The sequence below is a fragment of the Chaetodon trifascialis genome, chromosome 22 (assembly GCF_039877785.1).
Source record: "Chaetodon trifascialis isolate fChaTrf1 chromosome 22, fChaTrf1.hap1, whole genome shotgun sequence".
Lineage (NCBI taxonomy): Eukaryota > Metazoa > Chordata > Actinopteri > Chaetodontiformes > Chaetodontidae > Chaetodon > Chaetodon trifascialis.
Genome location: NC_092077.1, coordinates 10,259,088 through 10,284,071, shown reverse-complemented (window position 1 = coordinate 10,284,071; position 24,984 = coordinate 10,259,088). Strand labels below are relative to the sequence as shown.

At 42.8% G+C, this 24,984-nt stretch overlaps 1 protein-coding gene across 1 annotated transcript; it reads right to left on the bottom strand.

Annotated features, from left to right (window-relative positions):
• mdfic (MyoD family inhibitor domain containing) lies at positions 1-22,067 on the bottom strand. The gene is made up of 5 exons (XM_070992126.1): positions 21,768-22,067; positions 21,309-21,468; positions 19,255-19,365; positions 6,791-7,180; positions 1-2,205 (listed from the first exon to the last, which is right to left on the bottom strand). Exons 2-5 carry the CDS (start codon positions 21,400-21,402, stop codon positions 1,955-1,957), a joined length of 846 nt encoding a protein of 281 aa, XP_070848227.1. The 5' UTR covers positions 21,403-21,468; positions 21,768-22,067; the 3' UTR covers positions 1-1,954.
• Positions 22,068-24,984: the final 2,917 nt, after the last annotated feature.

Genomic DNA, 24,984 nt, shown 5'->3' with positions numbered 1-24,984 from the left:
GGTTTTCTTTGAGATTGGAGATAATGTACAAAACTACTACAATGAACTCCTAAGTTGAGAGATGATGCATCGAGATGAAAAGGAGAAGGATCAAGTGTAAGGCACAGAATACAAAAAAACACAACAGTATAGCATGAGGACAACTACTGCAGTTACATGTATACACTTTGTCTTTTTAGATGAATTCTTCACATTATTTATATAGTGTTTTCTTGACACTCTTTAGCCCGTAAAAACTGGTGCGAGTTAATCATAAACATGAAAATGAGGTTGACTTTCTGCACATTATCTGCTGCAGAGGTGCCTTTCCAACCTCCTCACACACAATAACAGTGCGCCTTTAAGACGAGCTGTACATGACAGCACATTATCTTTGTTGGCGTTAGAAAGGCACATTTTTTGTTACCGTTTAGCAAGCAGTGCTAATGAGGGCCAGCATTAAGTATCATCACTTAAACAACATCAAAGCGGATCTCCAAGACAAGAAAATGACTCCATTGGTGATTCACCACAAACTCATCTCGAGATACACAGAATTAAGGAGCAGAAAAAAAGAAGAAAACTGCCTTTACCCTGCATTAGTTTACCATTTCAACTTGACAGTTCATGATTCCTTTTTTGTATTGTGAGTCACTGGGCTTGATACCCAAAAGCCGCTTATATGGCAACCAGGGTCACCATTTTTTAATTCCTTATCACACCCCTCATGCAGAGTGCAGTTCAACAAGTCATACTTACACAGTACGTATGCAATGTAGCATCACAGAAAAGACCAGCATATGCAGATGACAAAACCTTATCGTTGATGGCTGAAACTAGACAACTCTCCAAAAGACATGAACTGTACACATTGTTTATCTTAATGTTGCAGAAAACTGTACAGTGAGCTGGTCCAAACCTTTTTGTGTGTGTATTAAAAATATGAGTATCTGCACTGTATTCCCAATCAACCCAAAGCTTCAAATACTACAAATCAGGAGATGAGATTCTTTGGTACAATATGTTTTCATTGACCTTCCAGTATTTGAGTGAGATTTAGCAAACAATTCTGAACTCACCAGCAACTTTGTGCAGGTTTTCTGTCCAAAAAGCCTGCAGTAAAAACAACCCTTAAAGAGGCACAATCTATACCTTTGGTTTTAGAAAGTAGCAGATTGTGTGATGTCCTGATTCACCTTTGATATTTCACCAGTTTCAGCTGTTCTACAGTGCTACAGTAGATATGTGGAAATGAAAGTCTGTGTTGCAAAACTACAGTATGCAACTAATAATGTGTCACATAAACCTTTTACAGTGTTGTAAAGTACAAAGACTGCAACCTCATTTTTTTGAGCATCGAAAAAAAAAAACACATGGAAAAACAGGGAAATGGTCATTTTGTTTAGTGTACACAACACATTGATCAAAATGACTAAAAAGAGGGAAGATACAACTACACAGCATTCCTTAGGCAGTCTGTGATAATACTTCTTATGTAAAGGATAGAATACTTAACAGAAGCAAATGACTCTACACTGAAGATTTAACTGAAATGTTCATATATGTGAAGTTACTTCTAGCCCCTGCTGAGCTGGCTTTGATGCAGGAGCCCAGTGTCAAAATACGTCTTTCAAAGAATGCTTTACTCAACCACATCATACAACTGCACACACACTCAACAGTCATCACAGTCAACAAACATATGTCGACTATCACACACACACACACACACACACACACACACACACACACACACACACACACACACACACACACACACACACACACACACACACACACACACACACACACACACACACACACACACACACACACACACACACACACACACAAGCATTCCCCCTGTCTGTTGCTGAATTCAAAGTGACAGCAGCAGCAGTTTCCTTCAGTTCTTCTATCCAGGGTCCAGTTATCCTTCGCAGACGCACCGTGGTCAACACCAGCTCAGGCCTCCCTATGTGGGGAAGCAGATGCCGCAGCACTCCATACAGATTTCCAGGCAATCTGAGGACTCACAGCAGGCATCCATGATGCCACAGTCCATGTCACAGGGGCAGTTGCAGTCGTCGCCCAGGTCGTCGCTGCAGCAGCAGCAGCAGCAAGCCTCCGACGTGCATGCGCCGCAAGAAGCCTGCGCCACCACCATGTTGCAAAGTGTCAGGAACTCACAGAACAGGCAGGCCAAGATGCAGTGGACACAGCAGTCTGGGTCAAAAACGTCAAACCAGCCAGGGTGATGAGTTGTAAGCAAGTGAGCAAATCAAACCAATCAAAAACACAGACATGAAGCAAATATACAAAATAAAACGTGTTTGTAATATATTAATCTGTAAATATTCTGAATTCGATTTTCACCTAAATTAGTGCCTGTTAAAAAAAAAAAAGAGTAGAGCAGAGTGAGCGAGCGAGGTCTTGCATGCTCAGGAGGCCGACAGGTGGAACAGAGTAGGTATTTGGTAGAAGGGCGAGGGCTAACTAGGCAGGGGGGCAAAAGGAAATAAGAGAAATTCAAAGAAATGAATTCCTCTCCTGCAGTTTTGATTAACAGACGGTTAAATAATTGTGGCATTATCATGCAAACTGCCAGGTTGATCACACAAAGATGATTAGCAAAGTCCAGGAGTCTCTCCCGGTAAATAAGTGGATTAATGCTGGCAATGCTCACACCTCTGATTAACATTTAACCTCCTCACAGACCCTCGTTAAAGAGCTAGTGGATTGTTTCAGCTTGTTGTTCCACAGTAATCATGAGTTCCCCTTTAAATCACCAATATACCGATTAGCCATCACCAACCACTTCATTTACATGTTTTCCTTTTAAAATATGTATTAACTAACTCCAAACTTATATGTCACTTCATAAAAGCTGAAGTTACGAACAGTTAGGTTTGGAATAAAACTCTTTGAGGATGCAAAAATGTGGGAAAAAGAAGCGGGCAGTATACAAGGTGAGATTAAATACAGAACAGAGACTGTTTCTGCATGGCCCACAGATACACGACTGCACTAATAAGAGATAAATGTACACAATTTATTTTGTCATCAATCAAGCTGCTCCACATCAGAACTACTGTAGTTGGATCCAAGTCACTACATTATGTTAAATATCATTCGGTAACTGCGCCTGGCATGCACTCCTTGCAGCTGTCTCCTTTTTTGAACTAAGGCCAGAGCAGCGCCACAGCTTTGGAGTGTTAAAAAGACATGATGTGGATGTATGCAGAAAAATAGCATTACAAACAGGGCACATTTGCATAACTTTCATCAGCCCATCTTGAGCTGTCAGAAGGGGCTGTTACTGATTGGGTTAGAGGGAAAGCGAAAGGAGGAGAGTGTGGAGGACGGCATGGGAAGGCAAGCTGTGGACCGCTGGATGCTCATGTTTGATTAATCAAAGTAGAGGGGATTTTTTTTTTCTCTATTTTTGCGGTGCTCAGGGCTGCAGAGCTGACCAGAAGCAGCTAGCTGACTGTGATACAAACAAGATAGAGAAGGGAACATGAAACGAGCAAGTGTGTGCGGATGTGTGTATGTGTGAATGTGTGTCTGTGTGTGTGTGTGTGCATGTGTGTGAGGGTGCCTGAAGTTTGAATGCATCTTATTATCCTTATCTGAGGCCATAACACTGGCAGTGATGGAAGATGCATGAGAATCAATCCTTCACTTCTGAACATCACATGTGGACATGCAGTAAATTACCGTTGGGCAGGTTTGGGATATGTTTCATGCTGGCAAAACAAAACACATATCACTTTGTCTCGTGCCATCTGCTGCAGTGAACTGCCATCTGAGTGCGACAAAATACCATGCCAGTGAGGACAATAAACACCGCTCCGCCACAGCTCCGTGCACGAAACCTCAAAGTTCAGCCTAACAAACTTCGAAGGACCCAGAGGGTATAGCCATGCCAGCGTTCAGAATGTAACAGTAGACTGTGAATATGGTATAAACACAGTACATAGGCATTAAGCAGCAGCTGGGCATCTCAGCTATTCACTTGGATGTATAATTTAACACCAGCGATTAGTCTGGATCTTAGAGAAGCTAGCAAGGAGGGGGGGAATGAAAAGGGGGGGTCGTATACTGTACACAAGAGAGCTGGACGCAAGGCACATCTCCATGAAAACAGAGAGAGACAGATAGAAAGGTAGACAGAGACACAGAGTGAATCCAACCAACAGACAGACAGGACAGCACACACTGACACCGCTCCTGTTTAATGTCAGCGAGCGGCAATGAAGCCCGGAGTTTGTAGGGCCAAAACCAGCGTCCGGCGCCTCTGAGGAAATAGTTTGAGACATCTGGAAAGCGAACATCAAAAAAAAAAAAAAAAGGGAGCGGCATGACACAAAACAAGCTGGATGGGCCTCAGAGCAGCAAGCTGTTGCAAAACATTCAACCTCACAAAGGGAGAGAGAGGGCGAGATGGCTAGACAGACAAAAATAAAGAGAGAGAGAGATTGATCAGGAAAAGCCTTGGTGGCCATGGGAATGCACAGAGGGCACACATGGGAAAAGAGGGCAGAGGATGTGGGATGGATAGTAGAGGTCCACCACATGCACTTTAAAGCAGGCCTGTTTATAATGCATGACTGAGGGAAAAGTCAAAGCTGGAGGACTAGTGCTTATACACACGCACGCGCGCGCGCGCGCACACACACACACACACACACACACACACACACACACACACACACACACACACACACACACACACACACACACACACACACACACACACACACACACACACACACACACACACACACACACACACACACACACACACACACACACACACACACACACACACACCAATGTTTATAGCTTACACAAAGAGATGCTTGCGGCCTTGCCCCTAAATCTCTAAATAGGCTAAAGCAGCTTGGAGGCCTTAACTGATTACACACAATTAACAGAAAAAACACAAACTGGATGACAAGAGTTGAGGCAACCCACCCGGCTGAACAAAAGCAGTGTGGCAAATGACTCCTCAGAAGCTGCAGTGTTATCACAGATTGGCTACGGTGCCAACGGCATGTGCCAAGAAACACAGGGAGCAGAAAAATCCCAAGAGCTAGCTCCTACTAGCTTATGCCTTTTATTTCCAGTGTTCAGGGGGCTGTTTAGGAGGCTAATTTCACAGGCAAACAGATTATGTTAATCCGTGTAAACATTCAAACACCACAGCTTGGCTGTTTTCCGGGGGGAAATAAATAGTTGAGAGCGAACATATTGATTCTGAGAGCTCTTGCGTCTGCAAATAAGCAACACAAAAGCCATAATGAGACAGACTTGTTGAGCTGCTATTGTATTTTTTTTACCCTCTCTCTTCTGTTCTTTACCAATTGAGATGTTGAATGCATGACGTGTCTGGAATATCACTGACGGATGCATCCAACCTTCAGTGGAGATTTGTGTGCTGGTGTTGTGTGGATGTGAGCGCGTGCCTTCTTGTTTTGTCCGGCTTGCAACTCAATCTGAAGCACAATTCAAGCAAAGCACCATGAAATAAAGATCTGACTGCCCAATTTTCTTCTTCATTTAAACATATGTCTCAACCTGACCATTGTGAATCTTTTAAAATCACATCTTATTTTCCGTCTTCACCTTGGAGTAATAGCCCGCATAACAAGACAAAACAGCAAAGGCCTCGAGTTGGATGAAGAGGTGGGACTTGCCCCTCTGCTTTAAAGAAACATGTCTAAAGCTCTCATATCGTTCATGCTGCAGAACACAGAGAGAACACATACATGTCCACAAACACACGCACAGCCACATAGTACAACAGTTGGAGGAGGGATGCGACGGGGTCCTGTTAATGAGGGCCAGGGTGGTGCTGACGGGATGTAGGGAGAGCCAGAAAGGGCCCAGAGAGGTGTGAGGGGCCGTGAGGGGCCCGAAGAAGGTTGGACACGTCTTTTAATAGGCACCCCATGCTCTCGGGCCTCGTTAGACGGTCACACCTATCTCCCCAATGGAAAAGGACCAGCCAACCACCTTCATTACTGGACTCACCTCGGCCTTGCACCTGACAATGTGACGGCTTCCCTGCATGGCAAACGGATTCTCTGACTTGTTGTTAAAGAAAATAAAAGCCACAGGAGCAGGATAAGATGTCATTTGCTTGACGGGGGTGATAAATATGAGAGGTCATGCACTCCCATCATTAAAAGGTGAGAGAAGGCAAGAATTTATTATCAATATCTCATCAGGGATTTTTTTGGCAGTGCCTCCCAAGCATTGCCACTGTAATGGACAAATCGCTTTGATGGTATTTTAGCCTCTTGTATTTTCCAACATAATGCAGCTTCACAGTATAGAACTGATCATTTTATAAGACCAAGAGCTTGTTACATTCAGTCTTTTCGTTTTTGACTAACTACTCAAATTATTTTCTTTTCTAACTACTTAAATCTACCAATTTACTTATTGAATTTAGAGTGTGTTTCTTATATGCTAGAAAATGAGTATACCAAAAATAATGGACTGCAAGTTGGTGTTTTTGAACACTGACGTATCTGGAGGACAATTTCTTATGATACACTGGATCTGTCCTTTTATACACAACACAAATCATTTTAAAAATGCCCAGACTGGCCTCAGAGACATCCCAGTGACCGATGGAAGGAATTTATGACCAACAGAAAAAGGGATGCAGAAAAAGAAGCAAGCAGGCAAACGAATGTTAGAAAAGTTAGTACGAGTATCAACGTGTGCATGTGTGAGTGAGTGTGTAGGTGTGTGCTCTCTTTTACTTGCTATCATGATCGCCTGTGTGAATACTCACCCTCTGGTAGAGGAGGCTTCTGCGACCCCGTGGAACTGCCTTTGCTGCGTCTGCTGCTGTCACTGTTGACCGACAAGCTGGACCTCAATTTCCTCTGCATCCTCTGCGACACAGGCGTGGACGGCTGCTTCCTTGGCTGCTCTGTCGTTGTCGTCGCAGTCGCCACTGATCTCGTGCCAGGGCCAGACCCACCCATGGCACCCACGCCGATGTTGGCACCGCAGGAGCATGTGCGCATGGCCCCGGCCTCGCCGATGCCAGGGTGGATTCCGTTGCCGTTACTCAACCCGGGTGTGCCAGTGCTGTTGTGGCGAAAGCCATTTTGGTCTTTGCCAGCTTCTCCCTCGGCAGGCTCCGAGGACACTGGCTGAGACTCAGACTGAGGTTGAGCTGAAGGGAGACATGAAGAAAAGAGTTGGGTGTGTAGTTTCAGCACGTTACTTCAATCAGTATTTAAGGACAGTTTGTCTGGAGTAATATAAGCGAGCTAAGGCTCTTAAAACAAGAAAATCAAATATCAAATCATAAATGCACAAATGGACAAATCATTACCAAACAATAAAATACAACAACATGAAAATGAACAAGTGGTTTAGTTTAATAACTAACACTTGATAAGCCTGTAACTTTCTTTTAACGGGAGATAACTTTGTCTGCACTCTTTGCACCTAGCACTTCATACCTTTTACTCACATAAAGTCATTGCTGCTTGTCATGTTCAGCTCTTACACCCCGAACACACCAATCTCTGCTAAATAATTCTCAGCAAATCTTGCCACCATTTCCTAACACAATAAATATCGATCATATGGCAAATATTTCAACCCGCAATGACAGAAAGGAAGCAGAGAGAGACAGGAACCTCATATGTGACAGGTTCACAAAAGCCACTGCTGTAGGCAGACAGACATTTGTGGGAGCCGTACGCAGGTGAGTCAAGACAGTCTGCGAGAAAGAGAGATTAATGCAGTGAAAGAGAAAGAGAGCCTGTGATACTGTGCATATACAAAATAGCTGCTGTCTGCAACAGTAATGATCTCCTTTCCTCTGAAAGCTCAGAGATGGCCTCAACTAGTCTTTCTAAGTGCATGTTTGACAGCCACAGAAAGTCAGGAGACAGCGACCTGTCTGATAAGAAAGAAGGCGAAGGATGTGAGTGAGCAAAGGAGGTGGCATTTTACTGAGAGGAACACCTGCACATTCAGCTCTACTGGGAGTTACTCCTACATTACCTTCCCTCCACATCAGAGCCACTGTGCATGTGCACGCACTGCCAGTGCATGGTTAACTTGAGAGTTTGTGAATTATTCATCTCTTTTTAAGTCTGTCTGAGTGAACCACAGTTATTCTTTTTTCTGCTATTCTATACTTTCTGTATATACATTGAAAATGTGGCATCACCACAAAAGTTTGCCTTATTGAGCAGCTGTGTAGCACAAGCTGAAGACAACATCTGCAGCCCTGTTGAAATGTTTTGCAGCTGTCTAAATGTCAACAAATTTTCCAAAGTGGACGCAAACTTAATATAGAACTTGGTAATTTCTTTCCATCTCTATTTTCTTTCTGTCAGCTCACCAACAAGCGCAATTACGGTTAACAAGAGAGGGAGAGAGTGTGGGAATCAGGGCTTCATGCTTTTTAACAACACATCACCCTGGGAGAGGCCGGACGTGAATGTGGATGTAAAACAAAGCAATTAAATACACACACTGGGTTTTGCCTTCTCCTCATTCAGACTTCTGCATGCTGCTTCGATAAACAAATATAGACTTTAGGGATCAGGATTCCATGCAATTTGAATTAGACAACTGGGTAGCACACGATAGAATTCATTATGCAGTGATTTAAGACCAGGTTGATGGATTTTCCTCTCCAAAAGGCAAAAGCCTTGCAGCCTGCCCATGACAATGTGGGGAGAGGCTAAGGCTTGCTAACAAGGAGACTCAGAGTGAGCTACATCTGTTGTTGTTCCTCATTTTTACCCCTGACAGCTACAATTTGCTATATTTTTTCACTCCTTCTTAATATATGCACCTTGTGTTTTTTTTCTTTTCTTTAAAGCTTATTAAACCATTACTACAAAGAAAGGAAGGAACAGACACTCACACACACACAACCCATGTCGGGTGTTCTCCATATCAACACAGTGGGCTTTTCTTAGGTGGTCAAGGAGGATTTTTTTTGCCTTGGCAGGAAGATGTTTTCTTCCAAATTGAATCTCTAATTTGTCCAAGTGGTATCACATTATAGTGATCTGATTCTGCAGACCAGTGCTACATATTTTTCCCACCCTGGAGTCAGTTGAGTCAGCTCACTCAGTGTTATAATAAACAAGAATATCCAAAAGTTGGCTATTGTGACCTATTTCAAGAAACAAACTGAGCAGAAACTTCAATTTATTCAGTTAAATGTGTCTTATTTCCACTTCAAAAAGGTTGGATTACTATTGGAAATTCATGTTTAAACATTGGCAGAATCCAGAAATGAAAATCAGAAACTCTTTTAATCACACTACTCGTGTTTTCTCACGTTATTCGAAACCTCAGCTGTAGCTACAGACACAAAAAAACAGTGGCTGACATTAATGGGGCTGACGGGGGAAATCCCTCTCTATCGCTAATGATTAACTTGTCCAAACTCATTTGTAGAGACCTCATACACACACACAAACATAGCACAACTCACATGGAAAACTATACTGTGTGGAGTATTGTCCAGTCAATACCACACAGCAAACTCCGGTCTAGAGGATGACAGTTCCTTAACAAATCAATCACCGATAGTATCTCGCATAATAACAGTCATTTTTCCAAATTAGATTAAACAAACTAGCCACGCGAGCTCACACACACATTTAAACAAACGTTCATGCAAAAAAAGGGCAAAGCAGACTCGGAGGCATAATTACCTTTCCTTTTGAGGAAGTCAAGCTTTCAATTTACCAAAGTATAAATAGTTATTAAGAAACCACCACATAAAACCCAGATCACATAAGCGGCGACTCAGGTTTCTAACACGTGGCAAAGCCCTAAAAGTGGGTTCAAATCTGCAGAGAAGTGTGCAGTGGCAGGTTCCTGGATAGTCTTTGCAGTCTTTATTTTTATCCTGATGAACACGACGACTAAGATTAATGGACACAATGGAGTAATATTCATAATCATTGATCATGATAATGATGATACTGTCAAAGATGGCAATGACAGACTTGTACAGTCACCACGAGACAAATGAAGACGTAATGAGAGAAAGCAGAAATACAGTAAGTCCTGCTGAACTGCACTACACTGGTTAAGTTGGAGCATCAAAAACTTTCACTGTGCATGCAGTGCAGTGAATTCACACTTAGGGCATTTATCAAACAGCCATTGTGCATTTTTGTATTGTGTTAGTCAATCCAAAATAATCACAGTAGATGGGACTCAAAATAATATAATCTGGTAATGACAGTTTTGAACATAAAGTTTAATGCTGTACCTGAGGATTCAACTGATAAATGCAAAAATGTGTGCTGAGCCTGTTAATAAATCCTGACAGGGCAACACTGACGCACTGCTGCCGCATTGTTCTTATAGCGCAGCAGGAAAACACAACCTGCATCAAAATTTGATATGAACAACTCCCACCAAGTTTTTTAAAAAATCATACGAACTGTGCCACAAGCTTGAGGAGATGGGTAGGTGTCCCGAGATAACCGAATGCACACAACCTGACAGGTTGCATTAAAACACCATGTTTTGGAGGAAGAACTAGACACATACACACACACACACACTTCAAATTGGACTTGTAACCTCCCTATTTCCAGCACATCAACAACTGTTGAGAGTGTACATTTGTAGTTGAATAAAACATGGTATTCCCCTACACACGCTGTCACACACATCACAGGGGAAACTAGGGGGTGAGTGGTTCTTGAGTGTCTAAGCAGCATCCCAATTTGGTCCCAGCTACTAGTAGCTGACAGCCTCAAATATCTGGGGAGCATTTTTAAAAGGCCAGTGTTTGATGGATTCATGAAGAACACACAAATATAATTGCCATTTGTCACTGAGTCTTCAGTGGCTGCGCCACACAGGGACCAAGCACCGGAGTGCCTGGAGAGCGCTGGAGCTGCGCCAGAGCTGTGCGGGGATCGCTCTGTATGTAAAACTGAGTATATAAACACCTCCGTTTTTGTCACACAAAATAGGTCCTACAGGAGGAAGCTGGAAATTGCACCCAAAAGACAGAGAAAAAAAGAAGAGGAGTATATATATATATATATATGTGTGTGTGTGTGTGTGTGTGTGTGTGTGTGTGTCACAAGCCAACAGGATCTCACACCCACGCACAAACACACACACACACACACACACACACACACACACACACACACACACACACACACACACACACACACACACACACACACACACACACACACAGAATAAGACCTACCAGGAAGGAATATGCATGCATGCATGTCAACTGAAACAGAGCTGTATAAACAAGAATTCTAAAATAGTCAAGAACATGAAAATATAACACAGAGGTCAAACAGGGCAGTATGGAGATCCTCATTTGCACACTGCTATGCTGAGAGTCGCAGGTAAGGCAGGGAGCGGATTGAACAACCACACAAGCGCCGTGTTTCTAAAGCTCAGTCCTTTTTAATATTAATGCCCATGAGACAGAGAAGAAGAGGGAGAAGAGAGAGGAAAGGTGTTTGCCTAGGCTTATTAGAATGCCCATTCAGAGAGCATAGTTATTCAAATGTCACATCATGTCAGCCAAATAAACACAAGCCATATCTTGTATTTATCTCCTAATAGCTGTTATTACACAATGCTCTGAGTTTGTGAGTTAACACTGAATGAAATATGAGAGCAGAAGAGGAACCTTTATTTTTACTTATGAGTCCCAAACAGCAACGAGGAGAATACACAGTGACAGTTAGCTCTGAAATGCTAATTCCACTATCACGGTCAGTGTTTTGTTTATCTTTTTGTGCCTCGTATTAGAAAAACATGTATATTTTCTGCTCGGCTGGCCATGTACCTGCATGATTGAAATGCTAATTTGTAAATGTGCAATGACCTAGCCAGACTCCTCTTACCACCACCACCACCACCACCCCCTCCTCTCTCTGCCAAAACAGCCTGAGGTATCATCTCTCCTCCTAACAAACAGCAGTGTGTGGAACAGCCCCTGCCTTTCAATCCAAAGGGATATATTTTCTCATTAGAAATTATACATCTTCCCTGTCCATATTTATAGACGCAAAACCAGGGGAATTATACTGCAGAGAGAGTGTGAGGGACAGAGAGAGAGAGAGAGAGAGAGAGAGAGAGAGGAAAATAGTACAATGAATGTTATTACAAAGGGCTCTGATTGAAAATTTCCTTGGGCGTATCAAAGCCTCGTTTACCGTTTGACCTTCCAAACTACGGGACAAGGACTTCCTTTATTGTCTAGAAGGACGCATCAGAAGGAACAGACAAGCGACTCAGGGATCATCATTTGAGTGTCCCAGCACAACAAAACCCCCTAACTGTGATTAGCATCAATATAATGCAGATATCAGCAGTGCGAAATGAGGGTAAATTGGTGATGTCAACTGGCAAACAAGAACTAGCATCTGATTAGAAAATTAGACTGCTGTTAGGGCAAACATGTGGGTGCCATGCAAACTCTGTGGTCTTGTCTTGAGCGTTTGCACAGTGGATGGCAACCTGACACGGGCTAACAAAAATGTCACTTGTTCCAACAGACATGAATAAAAATGTGACTCCGGACATCACACAGCAATCCTGGCCCTGTCACTTCATACGCACGCGTCACAGTGTTTTGTATTTATCCAAGATAAAACGACGATGATGGCAGCGGCACGGACGGTGATGGCCGCTGAGAATTGCTAAATTACCTGCTCTGATATTGGATCCTCATCAGCAAAAGTGACGTGCTCTGTTGGTGTGCGTGGGTGTGTTACCATAACCTGCAACAAAACTCTATTAGCTGTCTTCACCTGTCAGCGCTGTAGCATCTCATTTACGCAGGAAACATCACATTTTTGTCTGTTTTTCTCTCCCATTTCAGGACAGCAAGCCTATAGTGCTCAGCTCGACACACTTATTTTCCACCCAGTTTTAATTCTCTGTGACAGTCATTCAAATTTGGCTCCTCCAAACCTGCTGCAGGAGAAGTGACACATGAAGACAGAGCTTAATATTATTTCCAAACCCCTCCTTACCACCGCCGCCTCCACTCAACAAAGAGAGAAGCAGGGCGTCAGGGATTTACTAATTTCAAATTTTGCTGCTGATTGAGTGGAAAAAATAACCCCCTCGGACCTTGTTCTGCTTAATTACATTTTACAGTAGCAAAGGCAACTTGAAAGACAAGAGCTTGATTTGACGACACAAACCTCTCAGCGTATTCAGTGCGTGAGGCTGGTTGAGGTGTGTGCGCACGTGTGTGTCCGCGCTGGGAAGGGGAGATGGTGGTGGGGGAGAGGGGGGGTCATCAATTATCCTTTGATTTCAAAACGGAACATTTTCCCAGATTAATATGTCTGACTGCTATCTAAATCATTGAAACTCCCAATGAGATGCCATTTTCTCTTACATGAATCATGTTGAGGGGAAGTCATTCACACTCAGCCCACCCCCACCACCCCCAAGCCTTGACCACAGAAGTCTCTGGTCTCTCCACTGTTTTGTGGAATTTGGCATGGTGCTAATTTGAGGTGCTGCTAATGTAGCAGAACGCAAGACATCAAGGAGTGTTCAAAGCCTCACAACCTGGCTGCTGTGAGAGACACTAAATGGTGTCTTATTCTCTTCCTCTCCTCATTTCTGAGATGAATTTGTACGAGCCTGTTTCTGCATTAAGCTTTGTCAAACGCCTTTTATTCTCCCTCATCTGTTACTTACCATCCAAGAGGGGAGAGAGAGGGTAGCAAAAACACAGCCCAATGCGCGAGTGCAGTATCTTTAAAAAGCTGCACATCTTGCACGGATTTAGACTTTACACGGCTAGCTACCAGAATTTCTAGAAAGATCAATTATGACGTGACTCAGAGCAGGCCTGAGGGAGCTGCCAGGCTCCATACTCCAAAAACGTGCTCCACCCTCTCCTCGCTGACGACTCAAAACAAAACCGGAGCAACAGAGCGGGAGTGAACGGGAGGAGAAGGGGGAGGGAAGGAGGGGAATGGGGGTATTTTCAGTTTCAGTTACATGGATGACTCAAATATTCCACCAGCTTCAACATCTCCTTGCTGAAGTAGAAGTTCCACAGGAAACTCATTTGTTTGAAATTCAACGGCAAGCGCGCAGACCTGCACATGCGCACATTCGAACTTGTGCACGTACACAAAAGACATACACATGCAGAACAGCAGACAGTCAACCACACGCACCAAATAAACACAATGCACACCTGCAGCAGATCCACTAACGCAGCCACTACTAGAGTCAGAGATGAGGATCTGGCAACCACTCCCTAAAAGCCAAAATACAACTGAGGTCTGTCTCCGGGTCACAGAGGGGATAGGCAGTCTATCAAAATACCCCCAGACCGAGTTCCTTTATTTGCTCAGTATCAATCTCAGCATTAACCCTCTGCTAATGGGACAGCTGTGGGTCAGCGCCTCACATCTTCGGGATGCCAATCAAGGTCTTAAGCTGAGAGATCAGCCTTTGGGACAGATGTGCTCGTCTGCCTCTGAGTGGCTTTTTAAACACGGAGACGCCCGCATCGATTTTAGCTCTAGCCTGAAAGAGAGGAGGGAGGAGGTGGGGGGTGTCTTGCACTAGTCGGGGCCTGCGTCAGCTGTGGCTGTCTGCTAGCCTGGACGGGAGCCATCCCCTGGTCCCTGGTCACCCTCCACTGATCAGGGGGCCTGACAGAATGACCTAGCAGAGAGGCACTGAACCTGCAAACACGAAGGGGGCAAGGAGCTGGAAGCTCGAGGGGGTCGGGCTGGTGGGGGCAACATCAGCTGAGATCTCAGTAATAGAAAAGGGTTTTAACCTTAATGTTGGAGCCAAAACCCTGTTAGAGGCCAAGTAATCCCCCCTGCGCTGCTCTCATTTGAACTGGCTGATTTTTTCTCTCTCTCCCTCTCTGTGAGTGGCCTGTGAAAGGGACTGACACTGTCGAGCGTGGCATTGGTGAGGGAGGCGGTAAACATGAGCCAAGCAGTCCACCTTACCTGTGCTTAACAGACAAAATAAGGTTCAAAGATAGAAGAGGGTAGGTTTATTTAGTCATCTACCGCAAGTATTGTGTATTATATATAAAATGCATTGTAAAACAATGAAAATGCAGAGGTGCAGCGGTAGGAAGTTCCTCATATATTCAAGAACTAAACCTATTATGGTACTTCTGCTTAACTTGGGTGTTCCCATTGTATACCACAATCAACTTCATTGATTTTTGCAAACATATGCTTATTCTGAATTTGACGCAGCAACACATTTCAAACAAGTTGGGACAAGAGCAACAAAAGACTCGTGAAGTTGCGGAATGCTCCAAAAACACCTGTTTAAAACATTCTACAGGTAAACAGGTTAATTGGTAACAGGTGATAGTATCATGATTGGGTATGAAAGGGGCATCCTGGAAAGGCTCAGTCTTGATGCGATGTCATAAATTCAACTGAACAACAACAACATAGAAAATAGTTGAAAGTTGCTCCACCTCCACCAACTACAACATTAAATTGCTGCATCCATGTACAGTAAATATACATGTTTTCTGTTAATTTTCCGCAGCTACGATTTGAAAAGCAGAACTTTTCTTTTAGGGACTTTTCTTGAGTAGTTTCATACTGCAGTGTTGTCCCTCTCATTTAAGTAAAAGATCTTAATATTTCTTCCACCGCTACAGATTCGTGCTGCACTAGAACCATTTAGACACGAAGGTCAATTGGTGTTTGAACGACTTGGAAAGATTACTCTTAATACCAAAATTCTTGGCAAAAATGCACTTTTCTCCACAATCAAAGTCCATATATGTCGCTTTGTATCTAACATAAGCACTTAAAAGACTGCAGTCCATGAATTGAGGTATGCATATCTAATCATTTGGCTCAAGTATTTTGAATATTAAAAAAAAAAAAAAATTAACAGTGAATAGGCTCGGGCACTTCGGGTAAAATATGCTAATTAACACACTTGAAATTTCCCATATGAAATCTATCTGCACCAAGACAATGAGAAAATAATTACAACAGAGGTAGAATTACAATGGCCATTTTAATCAACCCCTACACTAGCATTTCACCCTATTTATACAGTTTTTGATTCCATGACCCACTGGTAAGTAATCACTTGAAAATTATGGTTCCGTTTATAATAGGTCTATGCTTTTTAGACACATTATTTCTGCAGAGACAGGGCTCTGAGGATTACAATAAAGATATGAATCTTGCATAACAACAATCACCATGTACTTCCTATAGCAGAAGAAAAAAACATTCTGGGAAAAGAAAACTGGCATGAGGTTAAAAAGTCTCTTAGTACTTAAGTAACTTTGGAATATACATGAGGTGAAGTGTGACAGTCTGAGAATGTTGATTCCACACTTGGGCAGCAAAAATATTTCAGCACTGATGAAGAAAATGATGATGAGGAGTCACTTGCCCTTTGTTTCATCTCAGTCTAACTCCTCCAACTGTGTGGCATCATAACGTTTTATAGTTTTGAATATAAATCTTAATTGTTGCACTGTCAAGGAATATTTTCTTGCTAGAGAGGTGCAAGTATGAGATACTCTCCATTTAAACAATCCCTTTTACTGCATTTATTAGGGGTCACAAATTCACTTCCAAAAGGTCAATTCTGCGCACAGGTAATAACCTTGAAAGTGTGCCACTAAAGAGCCCAATCAGGGATTCACACAAAGGCCAGACTAATGTCTTTCTTAAAAAAAACGGGAGTCATGTTATTTGACCTTCCTTTCTCACTGCAGAATTTCACTGAGATTAAAAAAAAAAAAAAAAAAAAACAGACCTGTTCTTCGGAAGCTAGTAAGGTCATCTTTATCAACCACAGAAGCATTTAAAAAAAAAAGTATTTGACAATCCAGTGAATAATGTGACGATTAAACTCCTAAAACTGGTGCTGGGTGGTAGCAATTTATTCTGAGGCAGGGGCTGGAGAGCCGAAGCCCTGTTTGCAGGAGATATCAGCTGCTTGAAAACCCAGAACGGTCTCCTGAGGAATGTCTGTCTCCCCCACAAGATTCTCCCTCCTCCCCCAGGATGGCGCAGCCACAGAGGAACCGCTCTCTGACAACGGCCTTACAGGAAGGGCAGAATGGTACTTTTTTTTGTCTAACAAGCCACAGTGGTTGGCAATCCCGGGAACCACTGCGCTTCAACTTTTTTTTTTCCACCATGTGACTTTGTGAAACTTCGCTTCATAATGAAAATTTCAACTTTGTAGGTCACACGTGATGATTAATTGTGTGGTTACTCTGTTTCATGTACCCTCCTGAAAATGCAAGCTATGCTCCATGAGGAACAGTTTCAAATTAATACGGAACCGCTGCCATGTTTACTTTCCTGTTTTGAGGGGAACCCACTGGTTAAAAAGACAGCTTGTCATAACAATGTTATCATAACTGCAATAGGATATGTGCTGTTATTACAACATTACAATAGGCTTCCTCTTGTTGTGAAAAGTCACCGTCTGCATACTGTACACAAGCTTCAAATCAGACATCGGGGGGGAAAAAAAACAACAAGGGCCAGGATGTAGGCAGGCAGATGATTTCTTATTGATTTCCTGTTTCTGCAGTGGAGGGCTCTCAATTACCCGTACCAGCAAGCAATCTGATTGGTCACCTCAACAAACAAAACCACAGTGGGACTATGACATAAATAGGTTCCTTTGAGCCTCCGCTAAATGTCTGAATTTCCAACCTTGCTTTAACCACAAACAGACAGGCATAAATAAAGTAAAGAAACTTGGCGGTTTTGCCTTTATTTGACATGACCATTTCATGTTCTAACTCTCTCAAAAAAGAAGTAACATAGCTTCCTCTCACTAAAATTCCCTTAGCAGACAGTTTGTGTGTGTGTGTGAGAGAGAGAAAGAGAGTATGTGTGGATGTTGAGGGGGTGACATCAATTACAACACAAAACTGTTGTCACAGGAGCTTATCTGCTGAGATGAAAGAAAAGCATGCCTCCCTCCAGAAGCGCAATACTCCACACACCTGCCAAGGTAAAAAGATCTCTTGACAGAAAATCTTATTACTATTTTTTTTTTTTTTCAACTGAGTCTCTTTTCCTGGCTGATTCAGTAAACAAGCCACTGGCAAGTAATTAAGCTTAATACCAAAAAAAAAAAAGGGCAGGAAAAGGCACCCTGGAAAAGTTAACAACCCAGAAACAAAAGAGGTGTTGTTGTGTCAAATGCAAATGCAGTACTTATTACTGCTAGGCACTTCCATGGATGGTAGCAATCAATTGCTATTAGTCTTTGATGACACATCTTACTCTTCTTAAAAACAATAAAACACACACACAAAGCTATCAGCCAGTTTTCTTTAGTGATCTGCAATCCATAACTCAGTATGAAGTCATTTCACTGAACAAGAGTGCATCTACATTCAATTAGACCTGCTAATAAGTCCAGCAGTTTGATGCCATGTAATTGTTTTGTAAAACCTCCCTGTGTAAAGATTATTTGCAGTAAACAATATTACGATTTCAGTGTTACAATACAGGTTAACCAAGTTCTAAAATCAAATTATAGGACATGGAAAAAAACAACTATTGTTTTAACACTGAAAACATATGTTACTGGTATGGTTGATTATTGCTAAGGACAATACACCCCTGCAATGTTGTCTTAGCCTGTAAGATGAATGACACTGAAGACAGGAATGCCTCTAGCAGCTGGCACAGGTACTCTCCAATAGGTAAATGTTTGGTCAGGGGTCAAAACATTGTGGCTAAGTTGCAATCAGTGCATTAAAACAGGCAATGCCAGAACCACAAACAGGATTTCCCTACTTCCATAACAGAGGGCTGAGGGTTGGAAGGAGAAGCAAAAATGGAGGAACGAGCCAAGTCTCGGTCATTACGGCGGAATGAGAAAGCACGCACGTTACCACTCGCTCGCCAAAAGACCCTGGTGCTATCTTGATATTATTTTAATTGGAAACACCGAAGCTAATATTTTAGTTGGCCAACTGACCCTGCCTCATGCATGTACGCTGTGCAACTGTCATAACAGCTAATCTTGACAGTTGGAGCGTGTTCATAAAAAAAAGGATGAAATTATAACAATTTAGATTCTAAATAAAACATTCCTGAACAGCAGTTAAGCTGGACCATCTGACCAAGCAACCAAAATATGTTAATCATTTTCACTCTCTCCAATTAAACGGCTCATTGTTGTTTATCATTAAAAATAACACCAAGATATCCTGCTGTCCACCCACAGCTTTCCCAGGTCGTTAAAACTTACTTCTTACAGGCTCGCGATAATTAGGCTTCTCTTCGGTCACGTGACTTTGTCCTTCAGAGGCTGGTTTCCTGGGAGACGGTGTTCTTCCTGATGATTCACTTTCACAAGCATCTAGGGTCACAAGCATTAAAGTTTAAACATGGTCGAGAGAGAAAAACCTATTGCACAAACAGCTAAAGCAGCAAAATATTATGGTGTGTAGTGACGAACAGAAAGGGCCTCAGCTGCTTACTTTAATGTTATCCTATTATGAGCTCAACTGGTCTAAATTAACGCATATTAGTGCCATTCCCCCCAAAAACAGATGTAAACTTTTACTGCAGGGTCAGCCACAGTGTGGACAAAATATCAGGGACAGCTGGAGGAGCCAGAGGTGCAGAGGCCGCTCGGCCTATTTTTGCCAGAAAAAGCACAGGCCGCTGGCAAATGGTTGCACAACATGGCGGGGCGGTTCAGGTAAAGGCCTTGCCAGAGCTCTGGATCTCATTTTCTCTCCTTCTGTTCCCGGGTGTGCTCGACCTGCCAAGCTTCTTTTCACTGCCATAAAGGCTGCATTCATCTAAATTGGAAAAAGTATGTTGGTAAAAACTCTCGGCCTGATAGCTCTGCAAAAACACGAGGGACAGTTCCACTCATCTCTCTCTAAGCCGTGTCTTCTGGCTTCTTGACTTCAAGACTCACTGACGCTTTGCTCATTGCACACTGCTGCTTTGTTCAGTAAATAAACCTTCCACAATGACTTTATTCACTGGTTTGGTGCCAGATGCCTGCTCATAGCCCACAGTTTTTTCTCATAGCCTGTAAGTTTTACAGTAACACACTGTATCTTCAGCCACTTTTTGCTGTGATTCTTAAGAAAAAAAAAAATGGTGAAGAATGATTCAGCAAAACCTAGTAGCAATCACGTTTACCAAAGCCTGATGCGTTTGTTCCAATGCTACAAAACTCTCTGTTTGTACGCAGTGATGGATGAGAGGAGCCGGACAGGTGGGCGCAGGCCAGCAGCCCGAGATAGATGTGGCACATATCTCAGCTTGGAGCTGATGTATGGTAGCGGCAGTTGCTTTAGCAGCAGTGCTGTGTGATGCATCGCAGTATTTAGTGATCACAGTTAGAAATAAATTGGTCTATTCTCAGTACATCTATAGTCCCCTGAGAGGGGAAATCCAGTCTTAACTGCAAACGCCTTTGAAGGTCCAGCGAAAATCCATTCGCAATCCAGCAGCCCCTGTGATTGCTTACTTTGTCCTACTTTGCTATTTTTTGACAGTGCCATAATGATGCTTGGTATAAATAGGATGGTTAACGGTTCATTGCTTGTTTGAAGAAAAATGAAAAGGGGGTGTGGGGGTAAGCTTATTTTACATGTGATAATCTTAGGGGCAACTAGAAAGTTAATTAAAAACTATAATTGGCTGTGGTTGCTGTTAATAGTCACCAGGGCGTTTCTTCAGACTTTATTGAGGAAAAAAGCAAAAACATTATCAAGGCTTAACATTGGAGCACAGATACCGACGTATCGTAAAAGTCACATGAATATAATTTAAAAAGACAAGGCTGACATTGTCGCAAGCAGGCCAATAAACGCTGATACGCATCCATTGACTAATTTTCTATATGCAACTTTTCCCTTGTTTTCTCTCGTTTGATTGCAAGAACATGACTTCTTGACAGAATATGTCACTGATATTTATAGCTCAGTTTCATTGTCTGAGAAAAAAAAAACACTCCAGACATTCACATGAGAGAACTTCATGTACACATGAGCTGTGCATCTGCATCGCAGGGATTACTACATGTTTGAAAGTCACTGAGAGCTTAAACAGGCACATTTTGGCTGAATTACGTTGTTAGATGAGAGCCAGTGCAGGGCCAGACACATTTAGTCTTTGGGGGGGTAATGTCTTCTCACACTCCCAACACTTAATGAAATATGAGTTAAATGACATCTTGTGACCCCTGAGACACCCTCATGCACCCTGGGGAGCCCCAGAACCCATGTAGGTCACCCTAAATGTAACTTTTTCTCTCATGCCACTCTTGTGTGCCCTTACCTTGTGAGGCTGACAGCAGGGGACTTGTCTCTCGCTGAGGGCCCTTTCTTGGCCCTGCCGGCCCACCCGGAGGAAAGACAGTCTCCTTGGACATGAGACAGTCGTCTTTTTTGGGACACGCACGGCAGAAGAAGTTCCTCCCTTTCCTCAGCCCTCAGCGCTGTGAAAACCAACGTCTCACCATCAGCACAGGCTTGAAGACGCAAAGCCACACCGTGTAGCTCATTACTCAACATGAGTCGTCCGCTTATTTCACACGCCGAGAAAAGTGACGTCGAGCAGCAGTAAAACTTAGTGGAAATTTCCCTTGTCTCGCTTTTTACATAAACTTGCTGAAAGGCTCCATATGCAACCCATTTGTTCACACGCTCCCTTTCCTTTATCAAAAAGCGACGGACCCTTGCTCAGAAGTGCTGTTTATAGCGAAAGCGGACATGTTGTTTATATAGCATAACTTACCTTTCAAACATGTCAACTGCCCTGCTTCAAATCTGACTTACTCCCATCCTTCCTTCCTCCAACTCTTTCCCGGAGACGTTGGGACGAAACAAAAAGGGACACCGGGTGAAAGAGCAACTTGGAGCGTCCAGAAACTTTTCCGGTAACTTTGACTTGCCAGTGTGTCCCGGTCGCACTTTGTCCAGATGCCGTTGACGTATGAAAAAATATATATATATCAATAATAATCCTCGCGACGCCTCCGACGTTCAATGGCGCGTAGTTCGCTGAGGATTGTTGCGTCTAAAACATTTTCATCATATCCGGATTCCTTTAGTAAAGCCAGCCAAGTCGCTCTTCTCTCTCTTTGCTTCCCTTTGCGGCAGAGAAGTGAACAAAGCCCTCCCTGAACATATGTCCTCAAAATAAAGTGAGGAGAAAAACTGGAAAATAAAATAACATTTGTAAAACAAAACGTATTCTAGGGTTTTTAACTGTTGCTTCGACTGTACAGTAAAACATGTGAAAAATGTTATGAAAACAAACAGCTAAAAGTACACTGAAAGTAATAAATAATTTGACAAAGAAAAGTTTCAAACTTAGGCGACATGTGTCAACGTCCCTCGTGGGCATGGAGTTGCTCGGTTGTCATGGAGATGGTTTAATTGTTATCACGTGACTTAAGTATGAAATTTCGGTCACGTGTCTAAGAGGGACTTGATGCAATGATGGGAAGGCCATAAGATGTGCTTGAAAGCCGAGGAATTAGAGAATTGAACCTGGTGGTGAGATTTATTTGTTATTCTTCAAAGTCAAGAATAAAAATTAATGTTCAAAGTACTAATGATTTTTTAAATGTTAGTATACAAAGTGCTATTTGAGCATTTAGTAGTGACTTCAATATGGGATTCAGTGGATCAAGTTTTTACAGAATCTTATTGCATATAATTATTAATTTAAAGTTGTGGATGGTTTAAAAGAAATGGAATGAATGACTTCTAAACATCACAAACTAAACTAAGAAATGTTTCAAAAGCTTACTTCAGATACCCCAGCGGTAAAACAGTTACATACAACTGACTTTCATATGCTCTATAGCTGGGATTGTGTTGGCAGCACTTTTTAGCAAATCCTAGATACAGACAGTCCATTAGGATTTCTGTTATATGCGTTTTATACCAGTTGTTGTGGTTGTAGGTAGGTGTGAGGTCAGGAGTTAACCTCTCAGCGGTCCAACTGACCCCATAGTTATGTTACCATCCATCCATATTTTTTTATGCATAGCTCCTTTACAATATAAAAAATTACCTATTTCTTTGTTTGGTGCAATAACAATGATTCATGATCATTAATGATCATCATGATGAAACGAAACACAGGTCTTCACTCTAATTTTACTTCCCATAGAGCTGTGCGTCAGTGAAACCTCCTCTGTGTGAAGTGTTGTAGGTTGGATCCTTGTCAGCTTCAGTTACAAACCCAGTCACTGACCAACCTTATCTCTGTGAAGAACATGAACAAAACTCTTGGAAAGTTAGCCAAAAAGTGTTAAAAGTTGGAAGAACTAGAATTATAATCTAAACAACCTCATTGGTGCCAACATCATCTCACTTTTCTCGGCTTGAGTTCATGTATAATTCACTTTAAATAAATGGTGATGCAGCTGCACGGTGTGTCCTCTGCGTAGTCAGTAGGGTATTGTTTAGTTCAGTGTCTTGCTGATTGCCATCATAGCCATTGAACCCTATTGGTAACAGTATAAGTGAGATTTAAGCCTTGGTAACATGAGAGTGTGGAGGTGATTGATGTGAAATATGCCCTCCCTCATTGACTGGCTGAACTCCATTTTCTGCTCCTAATGCAGAAATCACTCCGGGTCCCCAGCATAATGATTTACGATGAATCTGTGTCAATGTTGAACTCGGCAAACCCCACATAATCCATCTTGCAGATATACCTACCCACCCCGCCCCACCATGCCTGCTCTCACCCACCCGTCCCCTTGCCTTCGTGATGGGAAGGTAAGGAATGCAGCTCTCTCTCTCCGTCTATAAGTGTTGAATCCATTACAGGGCTGATGTGTAATCACAGAGGACCTCTGTGCCCCCTCAGACTGTAATTACCTGGATACAGATACTCCCTCACTCCATCCCCTAGAGCTGCTCAAAGCCAAGAACTCTGTTAACCAGCATGCAGTGCTTTCAGTCTGCCTATCTGGGTGGCAATGTGGAGATATATTTGAGAGATGGGGCCTGTAAGAAAAAATCATGGATAAAATTGCATTTAAGTAATGGGATTTTGACCTTGCAGTGTGTAATGGCCATAGTTCACCTTAGAGATTGAATCATGCACAGAGCAAATCAAAGCCTGCACCTCAAAAAACTGACTCCCTCTCACCACACACACACACACACACACACACACACACACACACACACACACACACACACACGTACACACACACACACACACATATGGTAATCTTTTAAGGACTGTACATGCAACGTGACTGCACCGTGAAATCAACCCCCGTTGTCTGTCTTTGTCTCTCTTTCATAGTGACATTGCTGTTGCTGCTGACAAACATTATCTTGTGTGTGATCATGTGCATAGTATCATCCCCCACTCCACACCCCCCCCCCCCCCCCCCCCCCCCAACCAGCCCTCCTTCAAAATAAGTCAAAGTGGAGCCGGCTGTGTAGACACAGTAGGCTGTCACACTGTGTCAAGCGTCGGTGTCAGCGTTGCATCTGTTGCAGTCACATCTCAGAAGACACAAGGAAACAGATCTCTGTTGACTTCATCTGTTTGTTTGGCAGCCTGCCTGATTGCTGGAGTGTGTACTGCGAAGGGAAGCGCCGGCTCAGTCGGTGCACACGATGCCGACAAGCCTAATCCTCCTTTCGCTGGCCCCAAACAAACACGCATCTCTGTTTGTGGCTTTCCCTTCCACACACACAAACACACACAACCCAAAAACAGTCCCATCGCAAGCTCCCACACTGCAGTAATCCAAGTATCCTAAGTCTTTGCTGCTTGCCTTGAATACATTTTATGAACAGAATAACATAAAAAAAAAAAACAACTGTTTTTAAGCAGAAGTTTGACTTTTGGGGAAATATGCTTATTCACTTTCTTGCAGAGAGTTAGATGATGATTGATATCACTCACATCTGTGTAATAAATATAGTATGTACAGGTACTCTATATAGCTGGATCTAGCATCCTGTTATTTTAT